This window comes from Lutjanus erythropterus, chromosome 4 (genome assembly GCF_056507025.1).
Source record: "Lutjanus erythropterus isolate fLutEry1 chromosome 4, fLutEry1.hap2, whole genome shotgun sequence".
NCBI classification, from domain to species: domain Eukaryota; kingdom Metazoa; phylum Chordata; class Actinopteri; order Lutjaniformes; family Lutjanidae; genus Lutjanus; species Lutjanus erythropterus.
The window spans coordinates 25,383,802-25,409,893 of record NC_139320.1 but is presented as its reverse complement, the minus strand read 5'-3'; the positions used below and the strand labels follow the sequence as shown (position 1 = coordinate 25,409,893).

The window sequence follows — 26,092 nt, the reverse complement described above, 5'->3', positions numbered from 1 at the left end:
GTCCGTTTTCTGCACTGTCCCTTTAACTGCAGACTTAACTTTGAAGAAGACATGAACATCATTGATAACTCAGATATTATGATGATTGAAAGACCTTAGTTGTTGCATTAATTGACATATTGTTTTTGAATTAAGTCAGACATGAGATACTGAGATTCTTGCACATTTCTAATAGTTCATGAAGCACATGAAGGTATTTGTGCTTTTTCATGACAATTCATGTACCTTTACCATAAATTGTTCATGCCATAGTCCTAACTGCAGTGGCTTCATAACCTCACCTGTTTATATTCCACACAAACTGAAGCCAGCAAAAAGTGTCTGGAAACTTGACATCTCCTGGCAGTGATGAAAAACTCTGCAGCAACTTCGCAGCTCTACCATAACGTCATAACATGCTTAGCATTTCCACCGGGCCCTGTTGAAATCCACACTTGGTTTATCATTCACGCCGTGCATACTAAAGACCCCGTGCTAACCGACAAATCCTGTGCTTACTGGCTATTTATAACTTTTACTGGGATCACAAATAAAAGCTGAGAGATTTATACAAAACTAAAGCAGCAGCTTTAGAGAGTTCAAGAATCCAAGAAAAAAGAAGAAAAATTAACTCTCTAAAGATGTATTGTTTCACTTTGACTGGAGGACCATTTTCAGATAAAAACATGAGACTAACATTAAACATTTAGTAATTCAGTGGGCATATAACAAAGAACATACTTGGCTCAAGTGTTAGGAACACACTATCAACCTGCAGTGTGCGGAGATTGAATCTGGCCTGGGAATTCTTTACATCATCCTCTCTGTCTCAGTCTTCATGTTCTCTACTGTTGGCTGTCTAATGAATGCAGAGGGAGGTCAGTCTGTCTGTCTGAACATCCCCATCTTCGTTTGTAAAAAAAAATACATCTACCTTGGAATATATATATTACTTTCAAATGCAGACTTTTTAAAATAAAAGTTATAGTGGGAATTGATAGATTGTCCATGAGAATATCCAACTACTGTAGCTTCACAGTGCATTGTCTGCAGCTGGACTGACATGTATAACACATACGTATGATATTCATGATTAATACTCATTAGGATTAAATGCTCATGACAGAAAGATGGATGTTTAGCACCTTTTACTCTAATATTTATTTTCATCCTAAGACTGAAATGCACCACTCAAGATCTGCAGAGCAAATATGGTGCATCATACTGTAAACTGAAGCATTAGACATTTCATTGTTTTGTCTGTTGTAATAAAGGTCGCACTTTATTTTAAGCACACTAATAAGCTCGAACAAGTTGTACCAAATTAGACAAAAAAACTAAAAACAATGTGGTCGTTATTAGACAGTAGTTATAACCTAATTAATATATTCTTCATAAGACTCTTTACTGGACCCTTATTAGACTTTATTAGGGGACAATTAAAGATATATTGAATCAGAACAGTACAATAAACTGAAGTGAAATCACATATCTGCTACTGCTAACAATATATGAACCAGATTTACCAAGTCTAGGACAGAATTATGAAAATAGTAGAATACTTTGTCTATGGGTGACTGCACAGACTTATTGTAATACTGTGGGCAGATAATGTGATTTGATCAGAGGGGTAGGCATCAACCTTGGCCACTCTGGCAACTGTGTGAAAAAGAAGCTGTGTCTCAAGTAGCAGATATTTAGTTTACAGTACAGTTCTGTTGTGATGTGTCCCTAATTGCCTCTAATCAAGTCTAATAAGGGGCTGATACAGAGTCTAATAGTGTGTAATAGATAACATTATTTCTAGTTTTTGCCTAATTTGATAGAAAGCATGGCTTGTTACATTTTATTGGTGTGCTGTAAAAAGTGCAACCGACATGTCATTGTTTCATCTGTTGAAATTAACTCATGTCGTGACGTCCAGAAGGGGTAAATAATAATTTGGAACAATGTAACCTGATTGTTTTGTATCATTTGGCTGTGTCACATCCCTCTCGGAGCAGCCTGTTTATAATCTGCAGCTGTTTCACCACCAATTCACAGAGGGATTTGTCACACCTGAGCATCAGAATATCAGATGCCCCCCCCCCCCTCTTTCCTACAATACCTCACATTTTACAGTGAGCGATGTTTGGTAACGCCGCACATCAAATCACATGACACTTGAAAGCTAAGTGTATAATCTGCTCTCAAGAAAAGGACAAATCCAGACACACACGGGTTGAAAGTGAGGTATTGATAGCACGGTTGCTCTGATGTCTTGTCGGGGCACAGTATTTCACATTTGAGCACAGAAGTTTTATCAAGCCTTCCTCAGTACAATCATCTTTACATCCAGGTATGTAACAGAAAGATCCGCTTAATTGTTTTGGGTATGCTTTGTCCTGATATGCTCATGAAGCCTGACACCATAACAACAGCCGGCTTGGCGAGCCCAACGCAATCTTTTAGATTAGCATAAATCTTTAAAGTGGAAGCTGCCACTCATTTGGTTTGATTGGCATTACTGGTGATGTGAGGCAAACGAAAAGTGGGTAGATAAGCCTTTTGTCTTTGCCTGTTAAATGCCCTGACCTTGGATTATTGAGCTTCTGTCAACTGCAGTCTCCACTCCCCGATGCTTATTTACCAGCTTTGTGCTTGTGTAAGGACATTCTGCTGAGGAGATGGATGACAGTTTTGAGTCTGTCTTAACAGACACTCAAGACCGTCATTAGTCCTGACCTCACCAGGTACTCGGACGGAGGCTGGGAGCCTCCTTTTGCAACATTTCGCATAATATTTGTGAGAGTGGAAATAATAACTTGACATTTGTGAGCAGCATCTGCTGCACAGTGAGGAGGGCTGTGGTGACAAATGTGGGAATGTGGTCTTGTTTGTCCGTTTTGACAAATGTTTTGGACAGCACTGAGAAATGTCCGGGTGCAAATGTCACTGTGCCTAGTTTGCTAAAGTTTTGCCTGTTTGGATACCAAACTTATTCGACTAATGTACCAAAACAAAATGTGGTTGTATATTCAATTGTTATTGCAGCTGCCTGTTTACTTCCAAAGTATTGGAAAATCCCTTAAAAAAACAGTATGTAGGATTGAGTGGCATTTATGAAGGGGCATTTTTTGTATCTCCTCACGACTATAACTCTCAACTTAAACCAACTTTTGAAACATTACAAAGTTCTTTTTGATAATGCATTTTACAAAATGATATATTTTTTTCTTTTTTTTAAATAGGGTTGAATAATTTGATAAACAAAATCATTTTGTGATTATTATTTTGTGAAATCCCTTTTAAATCTTACACACTGGACCTTTAATCTCTAAATGTTAAACAGTGGCAAATGGTGTATGAAGTTACAGTACATTATCAAATGTTGATAATGGATATGATCATTTCATGACATCTTGAATTTGCTGTTGAAACAATGCCCTGTCTTTTTTTTCCCCCCTTTGCCTTTTTCTTGTTGGAGATATTGTGTCTTTCTGTTGTAGTAATTTTCCAACAATTGCTTTTTATTAGTTTTAGGTTCAGTTGGCATCTCTTTCAGTCCAAGTCTTTGATCTTGAGTTACACAGGTCAACAACCATGAACTGTATTGTGGTACAGACATACTGTAGATCCCAATGGCTTGGACGTCACTGGGACTCAGAGCCACCAGGAGGTCTAAATTTCCATTTCACAAACACTTTGTCCTTGTCAGCTTCAGCAGTGTGTTAAAGAGAGACCATGTAAACAGACATGCAAACTTCTTATTGCAACTGAAAAGTTTAATTATTAACAGAAAAAGACACACTTGCTGAATTCATTACACTGAACAGCTACAGTCCGACTTGGTCGCCAGTGTGATGGCTAAATTTAATCAACTTAAGATAGATACTCTCTGTGGTGGAAGAAGTGTTCAGATCAGTATTAAAAGAAAAATGCTCCCTCTCAGCGTTTACTAATAAATTTGATGTTTCTGGTTTAATATCACTGCCACATCATTGTATATTCTGCATTTACTGCTGTAGATATTTATGGTTGAACTATGTTCACCATTGCATGGTTTGATCTACAACAATGCATCATATTCTAGATCATCATATGTTGACAGTGTTGTTGTCCTGTGATACGCACATATCTCTAAAAAATCAACTGTTAATAAAACGGCTCTGTTTTCATCTTTGTGACAATGCATTTTCCAGCTAATCCCAAAGGGTTTTTTATACTGTTTACTTTGCATAAGAGGAGAATTTTCTCATCCTAAATGAGCACCTAAACCTTCATTTTATTAGAAAAAAAAGTAGAATATTTCACCTGTTGTATAGTGGAGTACATTTATTAAAGTTAAAATGGAAATACTCAAGTGAAGTACAAGTACCTCAGATTTTTACTTAAGTACAGTGTTTAGTTGTAGTTACATTCAACCACTGGATATTGTGTGTTATCCTTCACCCATACACAAAATATAGTGCTTACATAAAAAAAATAATACAAAAATGAAGTATGACCAACAAAGATGTTGCTGATCTTAGTGTGTATGTGTATACACATCTATACATTCATATGCTTCCATGTTATACACATGTAAATTTTATAAAGACAGAAAAGAAGAAGAAGAGATGTAATTTTCCAAGAAATCCTAGCTTTTGTGACATGTTTCCAGGAGTACAGAGGGTTTTTTTTCCACATATAGAACATCTGTTCTATTGTACATATAATGTTTGACCAGACTCTTCTTTATTAACGCTTCTGCTCCACTACATTTTAGCTGATTTAGATCACTAATGATGATGTCTTTGGACTCAATGGCACGCTGGGAAATTAAATTCAGTGTCATTATCCCGTAGTTGCCACTTCTGGCCAGAGTTGTCGCTATTCAGTAAAGGTTACATAGCCTTACTTTTGCACCAAGAATCTGAGAGGACGTCACTATGTTTTATTTGTATCCAGCAGTTTTGTTTTGGGGCATGCCATGAGAATTACAGCCTCACTGGGGCTTTAGTGTGGCTGTAGATCTAATTGTTTGATTAGTCTACATAAAGAAAATACTATGAAGCATATGCTTATTAAATTCTGCACCTTTTAATTTTTTCTTTTAATTTTCATCATTAATTTGTAGTTCTTGTTGGTTTTGTATAGTACAATTAGCCACTTGGAAAGCATAACTATCTGCCATTAAATTCCTTGTTTCTGGCTCTCATTACAAACCATCCAAAGAAGCTTGACTGAAAGGCACAGCTGTGAAGCAGTGAGACACGCTGAATATAATCTGTGAGACATCAGTCTATTGAGCCCGTCCAGGATTATGTAACTGCTGATGAGGACGGTATTGATATGGATTTGTTGTCTCTCGTCTGTGCCAACGCTCAGGCTTTAGCTTTCTTTCTTGCTCTGTGGTGCCATTTAACCTGCCAGATGATATTGTACACACCTTGCTGATGGACTGTGAAAATCCCTATAATGCATTCAAATTAACTTTAGTGTTGGGTATATTAATAGCAGCGTTGAACGGGAAAAACAGCGAAGACTGGTGTTCCTTTTAGCAGCATGCTTTTAGTTGTGTGGGCTCTTTTGTAGGTATGACCCACACAAAGACTTCTTTTTCCATTTTCAATTACCTGTCTCAAAGCTATAGGGATCCCAGAGAGAGCGAACAAAGCTTTTATCAGTCAATCACCAGCAGTGGAGGCATGTATTTGTGTGCCTTTAAAATTGGAAGCTACGTAGTTATTAAGCCTTTCCTGCAAAGCATATTCCTCCGCAAGAAAAAACGATCCATTTCAGGAGAGCTTCCCTCAACTCACTGATATTTTTCAAACTTGAAATGGACCGAATCACAGTTATTCAGCCTGACCTCTGCAGCACTTTTTTGTTTCATCACAAATGGCCAAAGATTGCCTGTATGTCACTTACTGAATGTGACACATACCTACAATATCCCGCTCTCATTTGTACAAAAGAAAATGTCTGAAAACCTGAAAAACTTTAATGGTGACTCAGCAGCCACCAAATGGTACCCTTTCTCTGAGGTTCCACCTGGAACCCTTTCAGAGGGCTCCATCCAGAACCCAACATACACCTAGAATCATCTGTGACCATCCAGGTTTTGCTGAGAGCCCTTCTATGATGTAATGTTTACACCCAGAACCCTATATCAGAAAATGTCCACCTTCGAAGGGTGCCAACAAGAACCACCCAGGGGGTTCTACCAAAAACCCATTTATATTGCAAGGGTTTCATCTAGAACCTTCAAAGGGGGTTCAACTGAGACCCTTTTTATATTCCAAGAGTTTCATCTAGAACCCAATCAGGGGACTATACTGCTTCCACTGGTTCCACCTAGAACCCTCTACCAGAAAATTTCCACCAAGGTTGCCAACAAGAACCACCCAGGGAGTTCTCCCAAAAACCCATTTATATCGCAAGGGATTAATTTAGAACCCACTCTGGGGGTTGTACCACAAACCTTTTATATTCCAAGGGATTCATCTAGAACCCTCAAAGGAAGTTCTACCAAGAACCCATATTACAAGGGTTCCATCTTAAAGCTAATCAGGGGGCTATACTGTTTCCACTGGTTCCACCCAGAACCCTTTCTAGTGGTTATATCCAGAACCTTCCACCTTCAAAGGGTGCCAACAAGAACTACCCATGGGGTTCTACAAACATCCCTTTTTTTATTCTAAGTATGTGATCTAGAAGCCACTCAGGGGGTTCCCTTTTATATTCCAAGGGTTTCATCTAGAACCTTCGAAGGGAGTTCTAGGTGAAACCCTTGGAATATGGGTCCTTGGCAGAACACACTCAGGGCGTTGTACTGAAAATCCTTTTATATTCCAAGGGTTTCATCTACAACCCATCTAGATGGTTCTGTAAAGACCCCTTTATACCCCCAGGGTTTCATCTAGAACCCAATCAGGAGACTATACTGCTTCCACTGGTTCCACCTAGAATCCTTTCTGATGGTTCTATCCAGAACCGTTCCACCCTCAAAGGGCACCAACAAGAACTATCCATGGGGTTCTACCAAAACCCCCCTTTTTATTCCAAGGGTTTCATCTAGAACCCACCTAGGAGGTTCTACCAAGAACCCTTTTATATTCCAAGGGTTCTATGTAGAATCCACCAAGGCAGATCTAAATTTACCCTTTTTAGTGTCTCTTCTATAACCACCTTGTCTTCTAAGGGTTCTACAAAGAGCCATATTGTATTCTATGGATACAACAGGAAATATTGATATTTGAATATTTGAGGGTGAGGATCTTTTTACACCAAGGCTTTCAACAATAATTGAAAATCTCGTTCTTCTGAAAAGTGTTCTTTGGATGAAAAGGGTTGGTAACAAAACTCTTAGTATCACAAAGGACCCTTTCTTCAAAAAGGGATTCTTCAGAAGCAAAAAAGGTTCTATGCAGAACCCTGGCCCTTTAGGAAAAAACACTTTGGAACTGTTTTTTCTCAGTGTAGCATGTCAAACTGCTTACTTACTGTATGTGTTTGTATTTCTTCCCTGAGAAACATAATTCTCCTTCTTTGCCTCTGGGAACTCGCAGTATCACAGTGATGCAATTTTGAATTTTGGAAGAATTGTTTGCTTGATTTCTCCTTTAGCATGCTCCGTGGAAGTTAATCTCTTTGGCCCCCTTCTCTCTGACAGCAGAAGAAATATATTGGATAGAGAAACTTCAGGTGACATAAAACTAATGGGCTTTAAATTTAACCATGAGAAAGGAAGATGATTGGAAAACTTTCTGAAGAATGTAAAATTATAATTCAGCATCCCTGAGGAAGAGTCTGAAGCATCGGCGGACCTGTGTAATTCTCTCTCTGATGAAAACCCTTAATACTGATTTATCTGATCAAGAGCGTCTCAACAGCTTTCTCAGGTCTGCGTGAGGAATACTAATAAACCAGTCAACGAAAGGTTCGTTTGCCAAAGAACAGAACGGGACTCACGCCTTACAAACGTCATTGGAGGCTGCAATATTGGATCATCCGCAATTTTTAACCATGACAGCCGTGTTGGAGCTGCCTAAATAGATTCTGTGGTCACTTTTAATATCAATGCATACCCTGCAACAATAAAATATAAACTGTATTAGCATAGAAAGTATCAGAAAAAAACAGGCAAATATGTTAGAGAGATCTCTTCATACAATAAGACTGCAAAGGTGTGATCAGGTAACTATTAAAGGTCCAGTGTGTGAGTTTTATGAGGGTTTATTGGCAGAATATGGCAGAAATTTAATATAATATTATATAAGGGTGTGTTCACCTGAAAATAAGAATCATTGTGTTTTCTTACTATGTTGCATGTCACCGTGTTGCACTGCCATATTTCTACAGTAGCCCAGAGCGGACAAACCAAACACAAGCTCTAGAAATTAGCTCTAGTTCTAACTTTCACAGCCACCATAGGTTCTCCTACATGCCTGGAATGGAAAACAGACACTCAGTGTTTGCAATGTGCAAGCTCACCATAGATGTCACTAAATCCTACACGCTGGTTCTTTAAAGCTATACAACTTTTCTGTATAAAATGCTTACCAACACATGACGTAATCTATATATTTTGCTGAGTTGTGTACCAATATTATGCCAATGGTCTACAACAATGGTCAAACACAGAAAAATATTCAGTTTATTCAAGGTAACAGTGCAGCTAGCTAGGTAGTTGGTAGTTATTTTAATTTCCGGGAAAATACGTGATACATCAGATGCATCAGAGAGTGAGGAAGTCACAGTACCTCATCCGTGAACAAGTGTACAGTTCTACCATAGTCTTGTCAGATAGACTTTCATCAGCTATGGTGGTTGTTTAAAAGTGAAAACAACTCAAGTCAGCTTTACTTATATAGCACCTTTCATACACACATGCAGCCCAAAGTGCTTCACAAAGCAAAATTTAGATAGACTGGAAACAAATAAAAATAAGCAAAGAATGATAAAAAAAATATGGATAAATAAAATAAAATAAAAATGCAGGACTAAAAGTACAGTAATACAACAATAAAATGAAAGTCATTAGAATCCAATTAAAGGAAGACTGAGAAATAGAATAATAATAAAACCAAACAGCCCCCATGATCACATGCTGCTTTAAAACTTTATCAAACTTCATCTTTTGTTATTGATTTAATGTGAGAAATCCCAAAGCAGCAGAACTTCATACTGTGCATGTAAAATGAATCAAAAACATGTGGAAAAGCTGTCAATGTGAAATAAAACAAAGAGGAGCACACTTTACTGTATAACTGAGTCATGTTCAGATTATATTATTCATGTTTAAGTGAAAAAAACAAAAAAGCCGGATGGGATTCCTTCTTGGAGGGAAGAAAAGTTGATCCCCAAACTTCACCAAACTTCTTTCAGATTCATAAGATTTGTACAAAAGCTTCTAAAGCCCGGTATTAGATGAGGGAAAAAAAAGAAAAGCTGTGGCATCATTTCCAACCAAAATGGCTGTAAAAAAAAGATGTCTGGTCAAAAGCATGGCGTCCAGATGGAATGAGCTGCAGGAAGAGATTGAACATGCAATCTGTTGTTTTCTGTTGGGCCTAAGATATCGACTGGATCGTTTGCTTTTAAATCCCGGATGGTTAAAATTAATTGTCCAATAAATTACACCCATTATTGCAAGCGACTTGCTTTTAACAATGGTCCTTTGAATTTGTAATTTTTAAAACTAATGAACCAGCATGTCTGTTGGGCTGGCCAGCAACAAAACTGCTCCAAAGAATTGTGTTGTTTCATTTTTTTCTAAAGAGTAGAGGGATAGTTCATATTATTTGAAGTGGGGTTGTATGAGGTGCTTTCAACTTCAAATCGCTTTCTGTGTCTTACCAACAGTCCAGGATTCAAAGACATCCAATTTACAGGTCAAATAAAACAAAGAAAAGCATCACATCTCCATATTCAAGAAGGTGGAGACATATTTGTTTGATAAATAGTAAACGATTAAAGGGACAGTTCGGATTATTTGACACTGGGTTGTATGTCAGAGTATTACCTACAGAAGATGCCAGTTGGCACTTAAAAAATGTTTAATTTTACCTTGTAGAATATAGGAGTCGCATGTCTACTGCTGCCTTGATCTGTTTATGATATTGTACGACTTCAGTGAATGCAAACTATAATTTTTAAGGACCAGCAACCCCCATGTTCTACAAGGTAAAATTGCTGATTTTGCCTGTGGAGTTTGGTAGGTTTGGTGAGAGCAATATTTGGCTTTCATAACAGCAGTTATTCATCGGAAAAGGCTGTCTGATCGCAAAGTGTAGAGGAGAAAATATTCTAAAGCTCACTAGACAGTTTTTCTGTCTCTTCCAAAGAAAGAATTTGTTTTCTGAATCATTCATTTTTCTGTGTTGTATTAGATGTGAAATATTCTACTCTGAGCTAAAATGGAATCAAAGTCTTTTCTGAAAATCAGAGGAAACCTGAAGCAGCTGCCCGCACGTGAAATAGTAACCTGGTTTTAAAAATAAGAGCAAAGGCCTCTCTCCAGTGAAGAAACTGCTAAGTGCTGCTCTCCGCTTCACAGTTTCATGTTATCACATTCAGCACAATGATCAGTGATGTTCCAAAACATCCTCACAGCACGGGGTCAACAGATGAAGTTGCCAAAGAGATGTTTATGTGGCTCGACAAGGGCACGCGGGGCTTCAGAGGCCTCTTTTTTTTGCATTTCTGCTGGCCCAAATTAAAGCCAGAGTACCCAAAAAGCACACAAACTGTTTGTTTACAAAGCTGGTGGAGCAGCTCTTGTAATTTATCACCCAGACTTAAATTTGTGGCTGGGGTTTTCCCAGACAGGTATCACCATATGAAGGTCAATGAGGCAAAAAAGAAAACGCTTCGCTCCTGAGGACCAGCCTACTTATGTGCGCTGAGAAGATTTGTAAGTCAAAAGCTACAGATGCAGAGACACAGACGAGGCTCTCATGCGCGCTGGATTGCATTTACTCTCCGGCTCAGCCACTTTCCAGAGGATGTGTCCTTTACCTGACACCACGCTCAACTCATATATGGCTATGGCATTTCCATCTTAAAATAAACATCCCAATTTCCAGTTTGCAGTGAAAAGCAATAAATGGAATCCCCGTGGACACTCACATGCTTTAGAGATGCATCTTTGTGTAAAGAGGAGGTAATCACGCATAACTGCTCAAACGTCATCTGGACATTGGAGTCATAAATGAGAGCCAGGCACTTGCCACTTTGGCAGATTGCGCTGTCAGGAGGTAAACAACGGAAAGAATGAGGAAGGACTCATCTGATAGGAAATGTCAGAGCATGATTGGATTAAAAAAACCTTCTAAATTAGGGTCATTAATCATGAGCTGGGAAAACAGTGACAGGTCTTGTTCTCAAAAGCTCTCCTCTGGAACTAAGCTGAGTGCCACCCGGAAATTGTGCAATTAGCTCAATACCTGATTTAAATGAGAGAGTACGCATGGCAGTGTCAATTGTTAATTGAGGAAAACAGCTCGTATTATTTAGAGGTAATTGCCATCACAAGAAGCGTAGTTATCTAATCCTGCTCTTTTTTATGATGCATCTGTTTGTCTTGAATGCATAATTAACACAATACTGTTGCGTTAAATTCACTTATACTATTGGAAATGAGGGTTCCATAAGGGTTCTTCCTGAATGGCTGAGGTTCCTCCCAGAACCATTTGCTTCTGAAGAACCCTTTTCTGAAGAAAGGGTTCTTCAAGGGGTTTAGTTAAGAGCCCTTTTCATCCAAAGAACACTTTTTGGAAGAAAGAGTTCAACAACTCTCGAATAATATGAAAGGGTTCTCTGTAGAACCCCCTGTTTGCATTCCAGATTAAACACTTGAAATATAAAATGTTTTATATAGAACCCCCGATGGGTTCTACATAAAACCCTTAAAAATAAAAAGGTTCTCTGTAGAACTCCTTGTTTGTTTTGTGCATGAAATGCTTGGAATATAAAAGGGTTCTCAGTAGAATTCTCTGTTTGTGTTCTACATAAAACCCACTGAATACAAAACAAGTTCTTAATAGAAACCCTGGTAGAACCCTTGGAATATAAAAGGATTTTCAGTAGAACCCCCTGGATAGGTTCTAGATAAAACCCATGGAATATAAAGGGTTCTTGATAGAACTCCCTGTTTGTGTTCTAGATAAAATATTAAAGGGCTTTCTGTAGAACCCCCCTGTGAGTTCTAGATAAAACCTATAGACTATAAAACAGTTCTTGGTAGAACCCTTTGAGTGGGTACTTGTTAGCACCCTTAGAAGGTGGAAAGATTCCGGATAGAACCCCTGGAGAGGGTTCTGGGTGGAACCATTACACCATAGAAGGGTTCTCTGTAGAACCTTTCCTAAAGGGTTCTGGGTCAAACCTTTCAGAGATAGCTCTAGGTATAACCCTTTATGTTGGGTTCTAGGAACTCTTTGAAAGGTTTTCACGAGGAATCTTTATAAAAATGTTCTACCAGAAGGTTTCTCCTATGGGGGCAGGCTGAAGAACCCTTTATGGTTCTCATTAGCACCTTTATTTCTAACAGTGTGTGTCTGACCCTGGCCTGCCCCTGCTGATACTGAATGTCATATGAAATGTGTTGTTAGTCACATCCCGTCCAGTAATACACATGTCAAGTGTGACATCTTAAACTCTATCATCTCTGCACTCTCAGATGGAAAATTGAGAGCTGTGCATTGAGCAGAAACTTATATTTTTTTTTTGCGGAGTCCATCTCACAGTCATCATCTTTCACCCAATAACCCAGTTCAGCGCTGCAGAGTGCACACAGCAATTAACTGGGAGCAACAGTTACACTAATGTATCACATTTCTCTGCTCACTGTGTCGATGTAACAAACTGCACCCCTGAGGGCTGCTGCTGCAGGAATGATGGCACGCGAGCTGGAATTGACGGGGGCATGTAAGGAACCAACAACCCCCTGCCTCTCCCACCACGATGAGACCAGACATCCTCTCACATGCACTGACTGCCCCACTGTGTGATGTACTGATATAAGAGGAAATCTAATCAGAAGTTGCCTGACTTGCGCATAACTCATTGCAGAGCTAATCGATGCTTATTCTGCATGGATTATTGATATCTGTTGTGAAATCCAAGCCTTTTTTTTTCCACTCGAGCTGCCGATTCTCCGTCAGGCAAGGCCAGAGTGCCTCTGTTTAATGCAGTGAGAAAGAGACTGAGGACGTGGGAAGATGTGTGTCTCATATCTAATTTCTTCCCCCCACATGTACGATATGTGAAAGATGTCTCACTCACTTAGTGTGTGCAAAAGGCCTGTCTATTTCCAGCTTGTGTGTATTTTGTGTCTGCAGTGGTTCTTGGTAAGTCTCCATAGGTGCAGTCAGAGAGAAATTCTCGTGCTCTGCTGTTCAGTGGACTCGTGATTGCATGACTAATATGAATGTGTGAATGCCTTTATGAGAGAGGAGTACAGGGACACGGTTCTGCAATAAGTATCATCTTAATTAAACCAAATTTCCCTCAAAGACTCTACAGGCAGCTATTTTAGATTGCAATTAGCCATGCTTCATACAGCTAGCCACTCGTCCACAAGTCTTTACTGGTGTGTTAAAGCTAAACTTTTCTGCATAATTCTTTCAAAATCAGCAAACTGCTGGAATGCACATGATATTTAGCTGTATTTTCAGAGAATTACCTGATCACTGAACCACTGCTATTCCCACCAAATGGATAATGCATGCAGAGGCATTATAATGGCTGCAATAATCACGTATCCTCAGGCAAACTGGGCTCCCTGGCCAGCTTTGTCACATGCAATGTTAATATGATTTTAGTGGTGACCACAATCAGCATTACATCTCCCAATGAATCACTCAGGGTTTCTCGTTCGGTTTCATTAGCAGACTGGAAATTTCATCACTGTAAATGCATATGTCTGAGGAAACAGATGCAGCCGCTGTTGATGATTCCTCAGGTGCAGCCACGGGCCAGTCTTCGCTCCAGTTCCATGTCCTCAGAGCTGTTTGACTGTAGCTCGCCCCTGCCACACCTGAGGCATTTTGGGGATGTGCGCCACAGAATCAGACATAACGGGAACACTGTGTCAAATCTATAGAGCTGCAAAAATCAGAGGTGAAACAAAGAGGTGATAGAAGATGGTGATGTTTTGTTTCATCAGGAAATCTAGACAATCCGGGCGGAGCAGAAGAGCCAGTATGACCTTAGATTGTGAACCTATGCTGTGATGTATCTCCATTGTGTTCTTCTAGTCCAGGCGTTTTACTCAAAAGTGTGGGTCACACTCACAAAAAACTCAACTGATTTTGGGTCCTCAGTGTGTTCTGAATGAGAGTAGTACAGGCATTTTGATTCAGGGGGTGAATCTTGCATAAATTACACCAGAAAATCTGATAAATGTCTATTACTCATAAAAGTATATAAAAAGTTATAAGCAATCCAAGTTATGTTTCAAAGGTTTTTCTTAAACATACTCTACCTACCTAATATGTTATTACAAGCAAGCCAGAAATATCATACTAACAGTCTGTCTATCCATGTTATGAACATCAAGCTACACAACCTGAGCACATACAGTACTGCAGACTAATCTGATAATACATACACATACTTTTTCATACAGTAGTCATGAATATGCAAATATGTTGTTGAAATATACCAGTTTGAATTTTAAAAAAGGCCCTTATGGAAGCTTTGTATGGTAATCCAAATAATACAATTCATTAAAAAGTATAAAGGGTTATTTAAAAATGGAAATAGTCTTTTCTTTACCAATACCTGGAATAAGAAGTGATAACAACTTTACAACTGAGATACTGCAAGAAAACTAACCCACTAGGTCATTTTGAGCCACATATACATCTAAGAGCTAAGAATTTTTCTTTGTGCATGCTCTGTACTGTATCCAACTCCCTATCTTGTGACAATTTCTGGTTGATTGTGGGCAGCACTGAACCCGTTTTGTGGACATAAGACAAGAAGACATGCATTAATAATTTTTTTTGACATGAGCAGCAATGGGAAATTGTGGCATCAGCAATGTTTTCCATATTTTCCCCCCATTTTTTGTAAACTAGAACAATTTGTGTGGGGTCATGTTGTATAATGATCTAATATGTTGTATAATGATCTAATATTCAGATCCAGTGAGAATCTCTTATATTATGGCATCATGCATGCCTATGGATCAATGGCCCTGTCTCATTAACTTCCTACTTATGTAATATTTCTACGCTGCATATCAAAAATTTGAAGCCGTACACCTGTCTGATTTTAGTTACAGGTCGCATAGGAAGCAACCTTTTTGCCCCCTTATTTTGTCAGATTAATAATGACATTGTGGTTCCCTACAGTAGCTGAAGCAGGACATGCTTGTCAAAGCTCTGATAAAATATTCCTAGAATAATGCTTAAATTATTTGTACCTGATAAGATGAAACATCCTGGCATGACTTTCACGTAGTTCATAAATATATTGTTATGTGTTCAGAAAATGCAGTTTGACCACAGGCCTACTGGCTGTTGCTGGAATATGATGTTAACACACACTAACAACTCTTCTGCAGCCACATGACGCTGCCCAGGAAGGTTATCTGTCTCCTATGATTTATCTCTCTGCAACCTACAGTCAAAGCAGGTATCTTATTAGGAAAGGTTGCTAGTTAGTTATCAAGGAAGAAGGCTACAAGGCAACCTTCCAAATGACGCTGAGCAAAAGCCTGTCCCCGCCCACAGAGCTTATGGTCTGCCGTTGATAGCGAAGCATTAAATTATTAATGAATTTTCATTTATGTGTATTGGCTCGAGCCAATGCTGCAACATTCAGCTCTCCACAGAGATTGTTTTTACACTTTGCTCAAAGATAAAGCCTCTTCCCAGCCCCCTGCTGCTGAAAAGCAGCACAAGTAGAAAGAGTCATCCAAAAGACTTAGTGCCACTGGTGACAGAGCCTCCACTTCATGCCTACCCGAATACTCATTTGGAGTGTGACATCATTATCACTAGCCTTTCCTGTTGCATGAGGAGAATTTGACAAATTCCCCTGACTCCAATTAGGCTCTTGTTTAATTACTTCCATTTACCAAGGTATTAATTCAGATCCCTCTCCTCAAACCCTCACTAATTCCAGTATGATGCATTGTCACCCATAATTTCTGCACAGTACACATCTCACGACTTTAAAAAAGTAAGCTCACTGGCACCATTTATCCAAAAACCTAAGATGTGACTGAGTCACAGCTTAGAGGGTGCAAGAATAAGAAAAAAAGAAGTGTAATATAACAAAAATAATTTAAGTACGAAGCACTGAGTAATGATTAACAGTGTTAAATTTTGTGAGAAAGCCTATGACAGATTTCAGCTGTTTGCGTGGCTGAGATTGGCTGTGAAGTGGAAACAAATTTGTTGTAAAATTCTGCCAAGAATAGCCTGTTTGGCACACCTGACATATTTGTAAAAAGCGTCATCAAACCTGTGTACACATGGACACCAGCATACTGATGCTGAAAATGCTCAAATGTTGGCCTGAATCAAAGCTAGACCCAGAAATAAGAATGAAAACATCAAATTAGTATGCACTTTTCTCTCATGGTTTTGTACTATTTTTGACAGTTTCACCTCAGTCTAGACTATTTTCTTTCTTTTAGTGTTTTTTGTGTGTTTTAATTAGTGTAGAATCACCTGAAAATAAGAAGCGTTGTGGTTTTGACACCTGAGAATGAACCCTTTATATCTACAGAGGGTGTGGGTCCTCTTTGACATATGGGCTGTTGAACCCTTTCTACGGTAGCCTAGAACAGACAAACCAAACACTGTCTCTGGAGAGAACCTTTAATGTTTTTTTCATGTTTTGCAGCCACTGTAGTGTCTTCTAAACACTTGGAAGGGGAGGCGAGCAGTATTCAGTTGATTGCCTTGCCAAACCTCGCCACTAGATTTCACTAAATCCTAAAAACTTGTTCTTTAAAGGAATAGTTCAGATTATGTGGCAGGGGATGTATGAAGTACTTATTGATAGTCATTGTTTTAGCTAAAGTAGATGCTTGTCGGCAACCCCCTTGTTTGGAGGAGGAGAAAGGGACACCAGCATGGAAGCTAATCAACGTACTGCTGTCAGCAGCAAAATGTATTTTTGCCACTTAAAAAACAAATAAAAAAATATCAGTTTATTTGTACACTATATTTTCAATATTTTCACTGCTTTGCTTTCTGTCAGACAGCCATTTATGATGTGAAACATCTGTTATATAAGTCCACAGGTGAAATCTTTCATTTTATCTTGCCGAACAGAGGGAGTTTCTGGTCCACCGCTGCCTCGATCTGTGACTGTGATTGATTACGTGACTTCAGTAAATCCAAGCTAACTTTTAAAACACTGAAGTCACACAAACAAATTAACGGAACAAGACAGCTTTATACCCATATTCTGCAAGGTAAAAGTACTGATTTCTATCATTAAGTCTGGTTGGTCTGGAGTGAGAGATATTTGGTTTAATGGTGGTTTCCTGGGGTAAAAGGCTGTCTGATGGCAGGGTAAAAAATATAGTGTATCATATACTTAAAGAGATTTTTTAGGTGGACCTTTTTTAAGTGGCTAAAATATGTGTTGTCGCTCACCCTGTCCACAGCAGTTCATTGTTTAGCTTCTGTGCTAAGGCCGGGTGGCATCTACTGTAGGTAATACACTGACTATCAATAACTACCCCATAAAACCCCACATCAAATAACCCAAACTATCCCTTTAAAATCCACAGGGGAGTGGACTAGTAGAATGAACACAGGTGTTTCCAGTGATGTTAATTAGGTTCAGTGGAAAAACCCTGTTCTATCAGATGGAAGAGGACCTTAGCACTAATTAGTACCATTGGTAACATCTGTGTTTATCAAATTTCTATCAATATGACTGGGTCAAGGGTCAAATTCTGCACAAAAGCAGCCCTGCTTTAACTCAGGGCAACTCATCAACTCAGAATAATGTATAATTAAGAGGAAATACTCTGGAAATAGGCCTATAGTTTGCCTATGTATATGTTTTATTTTATTATTCTGCTTTTATTCATGTGAAATGCAGATTTGATACAGTATTTCTATTTTGAACAAAGCAGGGTGGCGCATATGTGGTCATTGACTGTCAGAGTTTGAAGGACCCGGACCCAGTGCTGCAGAAACTGCTGTAAACTATCCAAAACTAACCAGCAGGAGTCACACGACCACTATTTTTTATGATAGGTAGCCGAAAAAAAAGCGGAGAAAATCAAAGCGGAAGTGAGGAACTGAGACAAGCAGGAAAACTTTTTGGGGGGGAACTTGGAGGCGGCTGTATTAGATCGGAACTACGTGATGAAAAGACGTTTATATGCCGAGTTGTAAAGTCTGAAAGGCAACTTTTGTCGTTGAGGCGCAATGGGACTCCCCACTTTGGAGTTCAGTGACTCTTTCCTGGACAGCCCGGACTTCAGAGAGCGGATCAAATGCCATGAAATCGAGCTGGAGCGGACAAATAAATTCATCAAAGAGCTCATCAAGGATGGAAACATGCTCATCACTGCGCTTAAGAGTGAGTAGCTCAGCGTGGCCTTTTTTCACTCCTACGGATCCAGAAATAATCTTGTATAACTGTAACTACCTGGAAAGCCACAGGCGACTTGTAATTAGAGGATGCATTCATTATAGCGTGTTTAAGTCTACTGTAAGTGTGTGAATGGTCCCTCTTTGAGCTCCAGTCACCGGGAGCTGAATAACCCCGTGCTCTCCCACTGGGAAACATTTTTATTACTGGTGAAAAGCTGACAAAACCTCACACATAATTCATTATTCCGAGGTTGTTGTAATTCCAGTACATGTATTTGCTTTTTTGTCTGTCTCCCTGGCTGCTGCATGCATAGGCTTGTCTAACAGAGCCCAGAGGAAAGACCAGAGTCTGTGACATGGATGGTTTTTACTATTAAGACCACAGCAATAGGGGAGACCAGGGATGGTAGTAACACTTTTTGTTTGAACATGAGGAAGTTACTGGTTGTTTTTGCGATTCATGGTACTAGGGCTGACACTAACAAATATTTTCCTTTTTGATTCATCTGACGATCATTTTCTTGATTAATCAGTTAGTTGTTCGCTCCGTAAAATGACAGAAAATGGTGAAAAATGTCGATCAGTGTTTCCCAAAACCCAAGATGATGTCTTAAATGTCTTGTTTTGTCCACAACCTAAAGATGTTCTGTTTCTGTTTCATAGAGGACTAAAGAAACCAGAAAATATTCATTTGAGAAGCTGAAATCAGAGAAATTTCTCTTAAATAATGCAAATCTGTTATTAAGTTAATTAAAGTTTATTAAACAGTCAACACCTACATGATTAATTGGCTAGCTGTTGCAGCGCTACATATATTTTTGTCTGCTGCTACTATATTTGTCTGCTGCAAATGAAACATAATTAGGTATGTATCACACAATCACAGATCATATGAGTTAATGTCATTTACAGAGTTCCGCTGTTACGACCTACGCCATTACTGGGGTGAGTTGTAGCACAATGAGAGATAATTTGTACAGGTATAGTGATACATTGATCTACACTGATAAATCCACAGTCCAATATTATCAACGCAAAGTGAAAATATTTATATCATCAGCTTTAAGATAGACCATTATTTTGAAATTATCTGTGTCAAAAATGTCTGGAAGAATTCAGTCATAAAATTGTCGAATCCATGTTAAGTTGCTTTTTGTGAGTTGACTTAAATGTAACTTATTGCGTTAAACAGACACATGATATTGTCTATCGCTGACCCCTGAAGTGAATTGAATCAAATCATGTCGTGGCAGACTTGAAGTTGGCAAATATCGTATTATTGTCCCAAAAAATCTATTTAATATTGTATTGTGATTTATACCCCTGGTAATTTGCTGAATTGTGATCCAATTTATGAATAATTTTAGTAAAAACTAAACAATAAATAGTTTTGAATAAAACTAACCATTTAAAGGGACAAAAACACTTACATGGACTGTATTCCTGATTGTGCATGTGTTGCATTAAGGTTCACTGTAGAGGCTTCCCCTGCATCACAGGCTTTGTGGGCCCAGAAGTTAAAATGTACACACTCAACCCACACCTCTTTTTACGTTTAGTTTGCAAATTGTAACATGCACATAATGCAAAAATTCTCATCATTTTAATAAAGTGTTGAAACTGTCTCCACCACTAGCAGCCAAGTACATAGCCGACTGTTTTAGTATTTGGCTTTGAAGGTAGGATCATTACAAATCATCAAATTAAACTTATATTTAGGTTGTGTGAGTCAGATTATTGATACAATGAACGCTAAGCAAAAATAATCTTGGTTTTAAAATATACTTTCTTGCCTAAAAATCTGTTCTTTAGTTGTAAAATCTACACTGTTGGTCACAGAGACATGCCACTTCCATGAGCTCATAAAGGAAATGAGTGTACCATATTGTTGACATCACTGTAGCATTTTTCAATTTGGTCAAACTGACAGTGTTACAACTGACACGGTGGTCCAACGCTTCCTGGTCTCCCCTACACATGGAGATCATTATTCCAGAGCAGATTTGCTTTAACTTCAGTCCATTAATGAAAGCTGCTTTCACCCTCAAGGTCACCTATCAGAAGTGAGTGAACACATAAACCGGTCTTTAATGACTGCATGAATGAGGGCTGTGTGACTGTCTGGATGAAGATGCCAGCACTTTGTCATGGGTCATTGTCCTCTCAAATTCCAAGTTCAATCTCAAATTCCTCTGCACTGATTAAAGTGGACTTCCTGTTCTGCTGTATCCCTGCAGGGATGATGGGAGTTTGGTCTGTTAATGTCAGAAGTGTGCCTGTGAAATGGAGGAACATTAGAAATATAGGCCTAATAAATATGGAAACTCACCAACCCGTCGCTCAGCGCTATATTTTTTTCACGATTCAACCTAGCGTGGTCCTGTCAACCTTTACTCTGAGAAAGTGTCATTCTTTTTTATCAGCATTCCTACACAGAACATGTACTTAACGCTACATGTTTTTGCTTTTTCTCGCTCTTGTGGACCAGGCAATCACTCAGTCATTGAAGCTGAAATACCACCTAGGAGCAAATCTGTCACTAGGGGTTAAAGTTGCAATATCAAACAACATCAAATATTAACGTTTTATTAGTTTTAATGTGCAGCACATTATTAGTCTGCATGTTAGTGACTGTGTGCACATCCAAATTGCTTTTGTGCCAGAAATATCCAGGCACAATGGAGTGAAGGGATATCTGAGCTGGGCTGAAATAAAGATAATAAAGCTGAAACCCCTGTTCAAGTTATAAAAGTTATAATTAAAAAAAAAAAAAGAAGAACTCTTTGTCCTTACAAATCAGTTCACAGGATAATCGGCTCTCCTGGACATATTGGAATAATTTTTATTTATTTTATTTTTTTTTTAAACAGTTTAGTTTAAAAATACATATTTTGGCTCTGGCCTGTAGTGCTACAGTATTTATCCGTCTACATTGTTCTGGTACAGGTTGCTAAATTTTGAATATATCAGCCATACAAATGTCTGGCTCAGTAACCCAGTTATTCAAGATGATCCACAAACCTTGTGAATAGTTGCATCTATGAACTACTTTATTTCCCCTAGAAAGAAATTAGTTCTGGTTGATTCTACAGTGGACAAAAAAGTAGTTCCTTCATGAAACTGCTCACAACAAGGTCTGTGGTCTTGAGTAATGGGGCATAATTTCAGAAAGAGACACTGGTATTGAGTTTCTCAAATTTAGTTTTTAGTGCTTCGAGCAGGTCAAGTGCTGTTTAGTCCCCATCTCCAAAACTCGGCAACTCACACCAAAACCTAGATGGATAAATATCACTGTAGGCTAGAGCAAAAATATGTTTTTTGATTTTGTCTCATTTTGATTAACTTTCCCCTTAAAAATTGGGCAATGATATGCATAATATCTTGAGCTGGATATTTGTACTCACTACCTTTTAAGGTATTGACCAGAACAAGCCATTACCATGTAGTACTGAAACTTGTCCAGTGAAATGATACCTACATTTAATCCTTTTAGTTTCCAGATCTAGCCTTGCCTACAACATGAGATTTGCCCTCTACCGCAACAGCTACAACCCAGATAATCTGTGGTGTGGTGAAGTCAAGCGCTGTGTATTTGAAGGAGTTGAAAGTTTAGTGTTTCAAGATGTCACCAAAATGTCCTGAAGTATGACTTTACTACACACCTGTGGCATCTGATTAAAATAAATGCATAAAATGTGGAAGAATTATTTTAGGATTGCTTCCATTCACATTATTAGTATCAAGTGAATAAAGAATATCATTAAATATAATGTTAAACAGTACCTAGCCCTAATAATATCCCAATATTTTTGATCACAATCCAGTCCGACATCTTACATTTTGGGCATGATGAGAGAGACTGAGATGGATGGACAAATTAACATAAAGACAACTATAGAGTTACTTGAGCCACATCAGTTAAACAAAGCAACCTTCAAGATAGCTACAGCTTGTCATAGTGAGAGCCCTGATTTTTTTTATCATACTGTTTCAGTTTCATGTTTCTATGGGTACATTTGATGTCAACAAAAACAGCGAGAAGCACTTAGCATTTGGATCATCGTGCCTTACCACTATTGAAAGAATCCACTATTTCCGAGGGCAGCTGAAGGCCAAACCAATTTCATACCTTTTTTTTTTTCTGCAGAAAAGCTGTTCTGTCAGTGGGCAGGGCACCACAGGTGGACAGAAATACCCCGCTGAATGGTTTATTCATGGCAGTTAGGATAGTCAGTGACAGGATGTCAAAGGTCTATGAGGTTTAAATACCCAATAAGACCTTAATGCTCCAGGTTGTACAAATCACATAAGAATAATGAATTGAAACTTTTGATTGCCTCTGATTGGTTTATGGGTGCAGGAAATCTGTACTGGATCCCACGTGCCATGTTTCAGGTCTTTGGTTTCCTGAAAAATTAAAATTTAAAATAGAGGAAATCATCATTCAGTTATGAAACTCTATGTGTAATTTATTACAGCAAATAACCCAAAAGCCTGACCACAACTCAGCCAGTTACAGGAAGGAATTTTGGGTCGTGTTTGTCTTTTCCTTGTAGTAATGAGTGGAGCTTTAACTGGAAGGCCCAGTTTCAGTCGGGGGCGGAGTGAGACTGCGGGGAGCGAAGAAACGGAAGTAAATTATTAATGGTTTTTAATGTAGGACGCCACCAAGGTTTATGACCCTTTATGACCCACCATCAGTGGTGACATTACTGGAAGACCTTTAATGGAGCCCTTTTTTAATAGTAATCATCTCATGTTTCAGAATTGAATAGTATACCATAATTTATCAGTCCTCTTCAGGTGTGTGAATGTCTGTGTGAAAGAGGCCTGTTGAGCCATGGTTGACTTTGGTGTTAACACATTACCTGTAAAATGGTTCTACACACTACTGAAACTGCAGTTAGTAGTTTCTAATACATGTGTAACCACAGTACTTTATGTATGTGTGTAGTAGGCCATTACAGGCATATAGGATGGCATGTGAAGTTAGTCCATTTAAGGACAATTAAGTATGATAAAAAATTGTGCTCTGTTTCTTAGTTACCTCTTTGTAGGATTAACTGTGTAATAATGACAAATCGGATTACCTTTTACCAGGTTGATTCTTTGTTGTTGCTCAAATAATGAAGCATCAAACTTGGCTTTGGGGGATAAAATAGAGACTGTCTTTTTTTTCTTGATCTAAATCCATTTATTACAGGGATTTTTTTTAAATACTCGGTTGTGGTTGTTCAGGAGGAGACAGCTGTGTTCTGTTATTTCTGTGTAATAGACTGTCACTATGAAGAACACACCGTTGCTATGGACACAGTTTTGATCATAGACTCTGCAGGAGCAATAAAATCATTTTTAAATTTGTAAAATCCTTTTAAAATTAATATTTTGTGTCAAATTATTGGTTTTATTGGTGCATAACCATGTGAGAAGAAGGACAATGTACAGTGAGTGGAGAGTGAGTGTTACGATTACTAAAAGATTATTAAGAAATAATGACTTGTTCACTGTGCACATATGAAAACATGGTGAAAGAGAAGACATCATAAGACATAGTCTTACAACACATATCATACCTCCATTACAATGTATATGTTGGTGCTCATGATGAGGATTGTTGTGTAAACATTCCCAAATCTCACTACAGTTTGAACGTCTTTATTTGTTGGTATGGGTAATTTGTTCCAGGTGCAGTAATATGTATTTGCAGATGCTATTAATAACTCTGCTGTACTATCTGTGGCTGGCACCGACTGTTCACACCTGGCGTAAATAAAAACTGCTGACTTTTATTAATCCCTCTGCTTGACAACACTAATTGAATACACTAAAAACACTAATTATCACTTTGAGTGGAGCGGGAGAAACCACAGATACAAGGCAGCATGTAATAATAGATTTTAGATTTGGTAGGTAAGTTTGTATACAGAGGAGGGATGAGATCTACTTGAGAACTATGTGGCAACATTCAAATGGTGTGAGAATTTGGATAATATAAGATTGCCAAAATGTGAGATACTACACTTATTTAATTAACTGACCTGTGCTAAAAGATTTTTTTTTTTTTTTTTTTTTTTTTTTGCTGAGACCAAGCAACATTCGCAATGACTAAATGAAACAAATGTGGAAGTGTCTTAAAAAAAACAAAATGTTAAAATGTCAAGTTGCATTGTAAGTTTCTTGGCCAGACTCAGCAATGTTGCAATGATGACAATGATGACTTTACTTGGATGATCCGACACAAACCCCATATACCTTTTTGCTACTCACCAAAAAGCAATGTTAAATTTATGTACAGTAGACAAACTTTTTTATATAGTGGAATGCTGAGGATGAATCAAACAGTCTCACAGCCTGAGGGAAGCAGCTGCCCTGTAGTGAGTGTACAGCAGCAGATACTTCTGTATCTCTTTCCAGAGAGCAGCAGGGTGAACAGGCTTTGGCTGGGGTGGCTATCGTCTTCTAGTGTCCTTTGGGCCCTAAGCAAACACTTCACCTCCCCAGTATCCCCTGCTGCAGAGTCCTCCTGTCCTCGGCTGTGCACATCCCATGCCAGTTTGTAAAGTTTCCAGCTTTCTATTGTTCCTCTGTAAAAGTTAACAAAAACTTGGCACAGGAATTTTGCCTACTTACAGTAAGTTTATTTAAGAATTACAGCTGTCTCTGAGCTTAAGGCTTAATTTCCAACTATGCTCAAATGGAGAGAAATCCATAATTTATTCAAGGTAATGCTGCATTTTTTGGTTTGTTATAGCTAGCTAGTTGCTAGTTTCTGTAAAACACAGGCTACACTGGATAGGTCAGAGAGTGAGGATGGAAGTTGGTGAGCTTGACTAAACGTAACATGAAAAAAATACTGATATTACCTCGTCCATGAAAAGAATTTCTGCCTCAGTCAGATTTTCATCAGCAATGGTAGCTGTTTAAAAGTGAAGATAACAACTTCTTTGATCCCACACTACTTCACAGCGTCATCAAATGTCTTTTGTTTACATATTTACATATTGTGTATTTAAATGGAAAAAACAACCAAAAAGACCCAACTAAAACCGCAGCTTGTAGTTTTTACATGTTTTTGTATTGATTAAATAAACAAGATGAAATGTGTGAGGCTTTAGACTTCCTGGTATGTAGATGCAGTGTATGTTGCTGACAAGCTGCTGGTTGTAGCTTCATATTTACTGTACAGACATGTTTTATCAACAGGTGGTATCAGTCTTCTCATCTAGCTCTCATCTGCATGAAAACAAATAAACATATCTCCAAAAATGACAATGCATAATTTTACAATACATACCTTATTAGATACTTGGCTTCTATAAAATGAAAATTTCCATGGAAAATACTTCTTCCTGATTGGCTGGCAGATGTCTGTTAAAATGTAATAGGACATAATAAATCTGCTTTGTGTTACCAGCTAACTCCAGGCGGTGACAGAGACATAGCCATGGAATAAAATAACTAAGTAATCTATATACAAGAGAACAGTGGGATCATTTTTAGCCTTCACCTTATCAGAAAAACTCGTCCCATTTGCAGTTTTCACCACCTGTTATGTACTGTATGTCCTTTTA

The 26,092-nt window shown here is 38.4% G+C and overlaps 1 protein-coding gene across 2 annotated transcripts in view; it reads left to right on the top strand.

Moving 5' to 3' along the window:
* Positions 1-17,888: 17,888 nt before the first annotated feature.
* The window catches only part of arhgap42b (Rho GTPase activating protein 42b), a 91,394-nt gene continuing 83,190 nt past the window's right edge, over positions 17,889-26,092 (top strand). For both annotated transcript variants that reach the window (XM_084717427.1, XM_084717426.1), the window contains exon 1: positions 17,889-18,507. In XM_084717427.1, the coding sequence (XP_084573553.1) occupies positions 18,354-18,507 (154 nt within the window). In that variant the 5' untranslated portion in view covers positions 17,889-18,353. The remainder of the gene's footprint in view (positions 18,508-26,092) is intronic.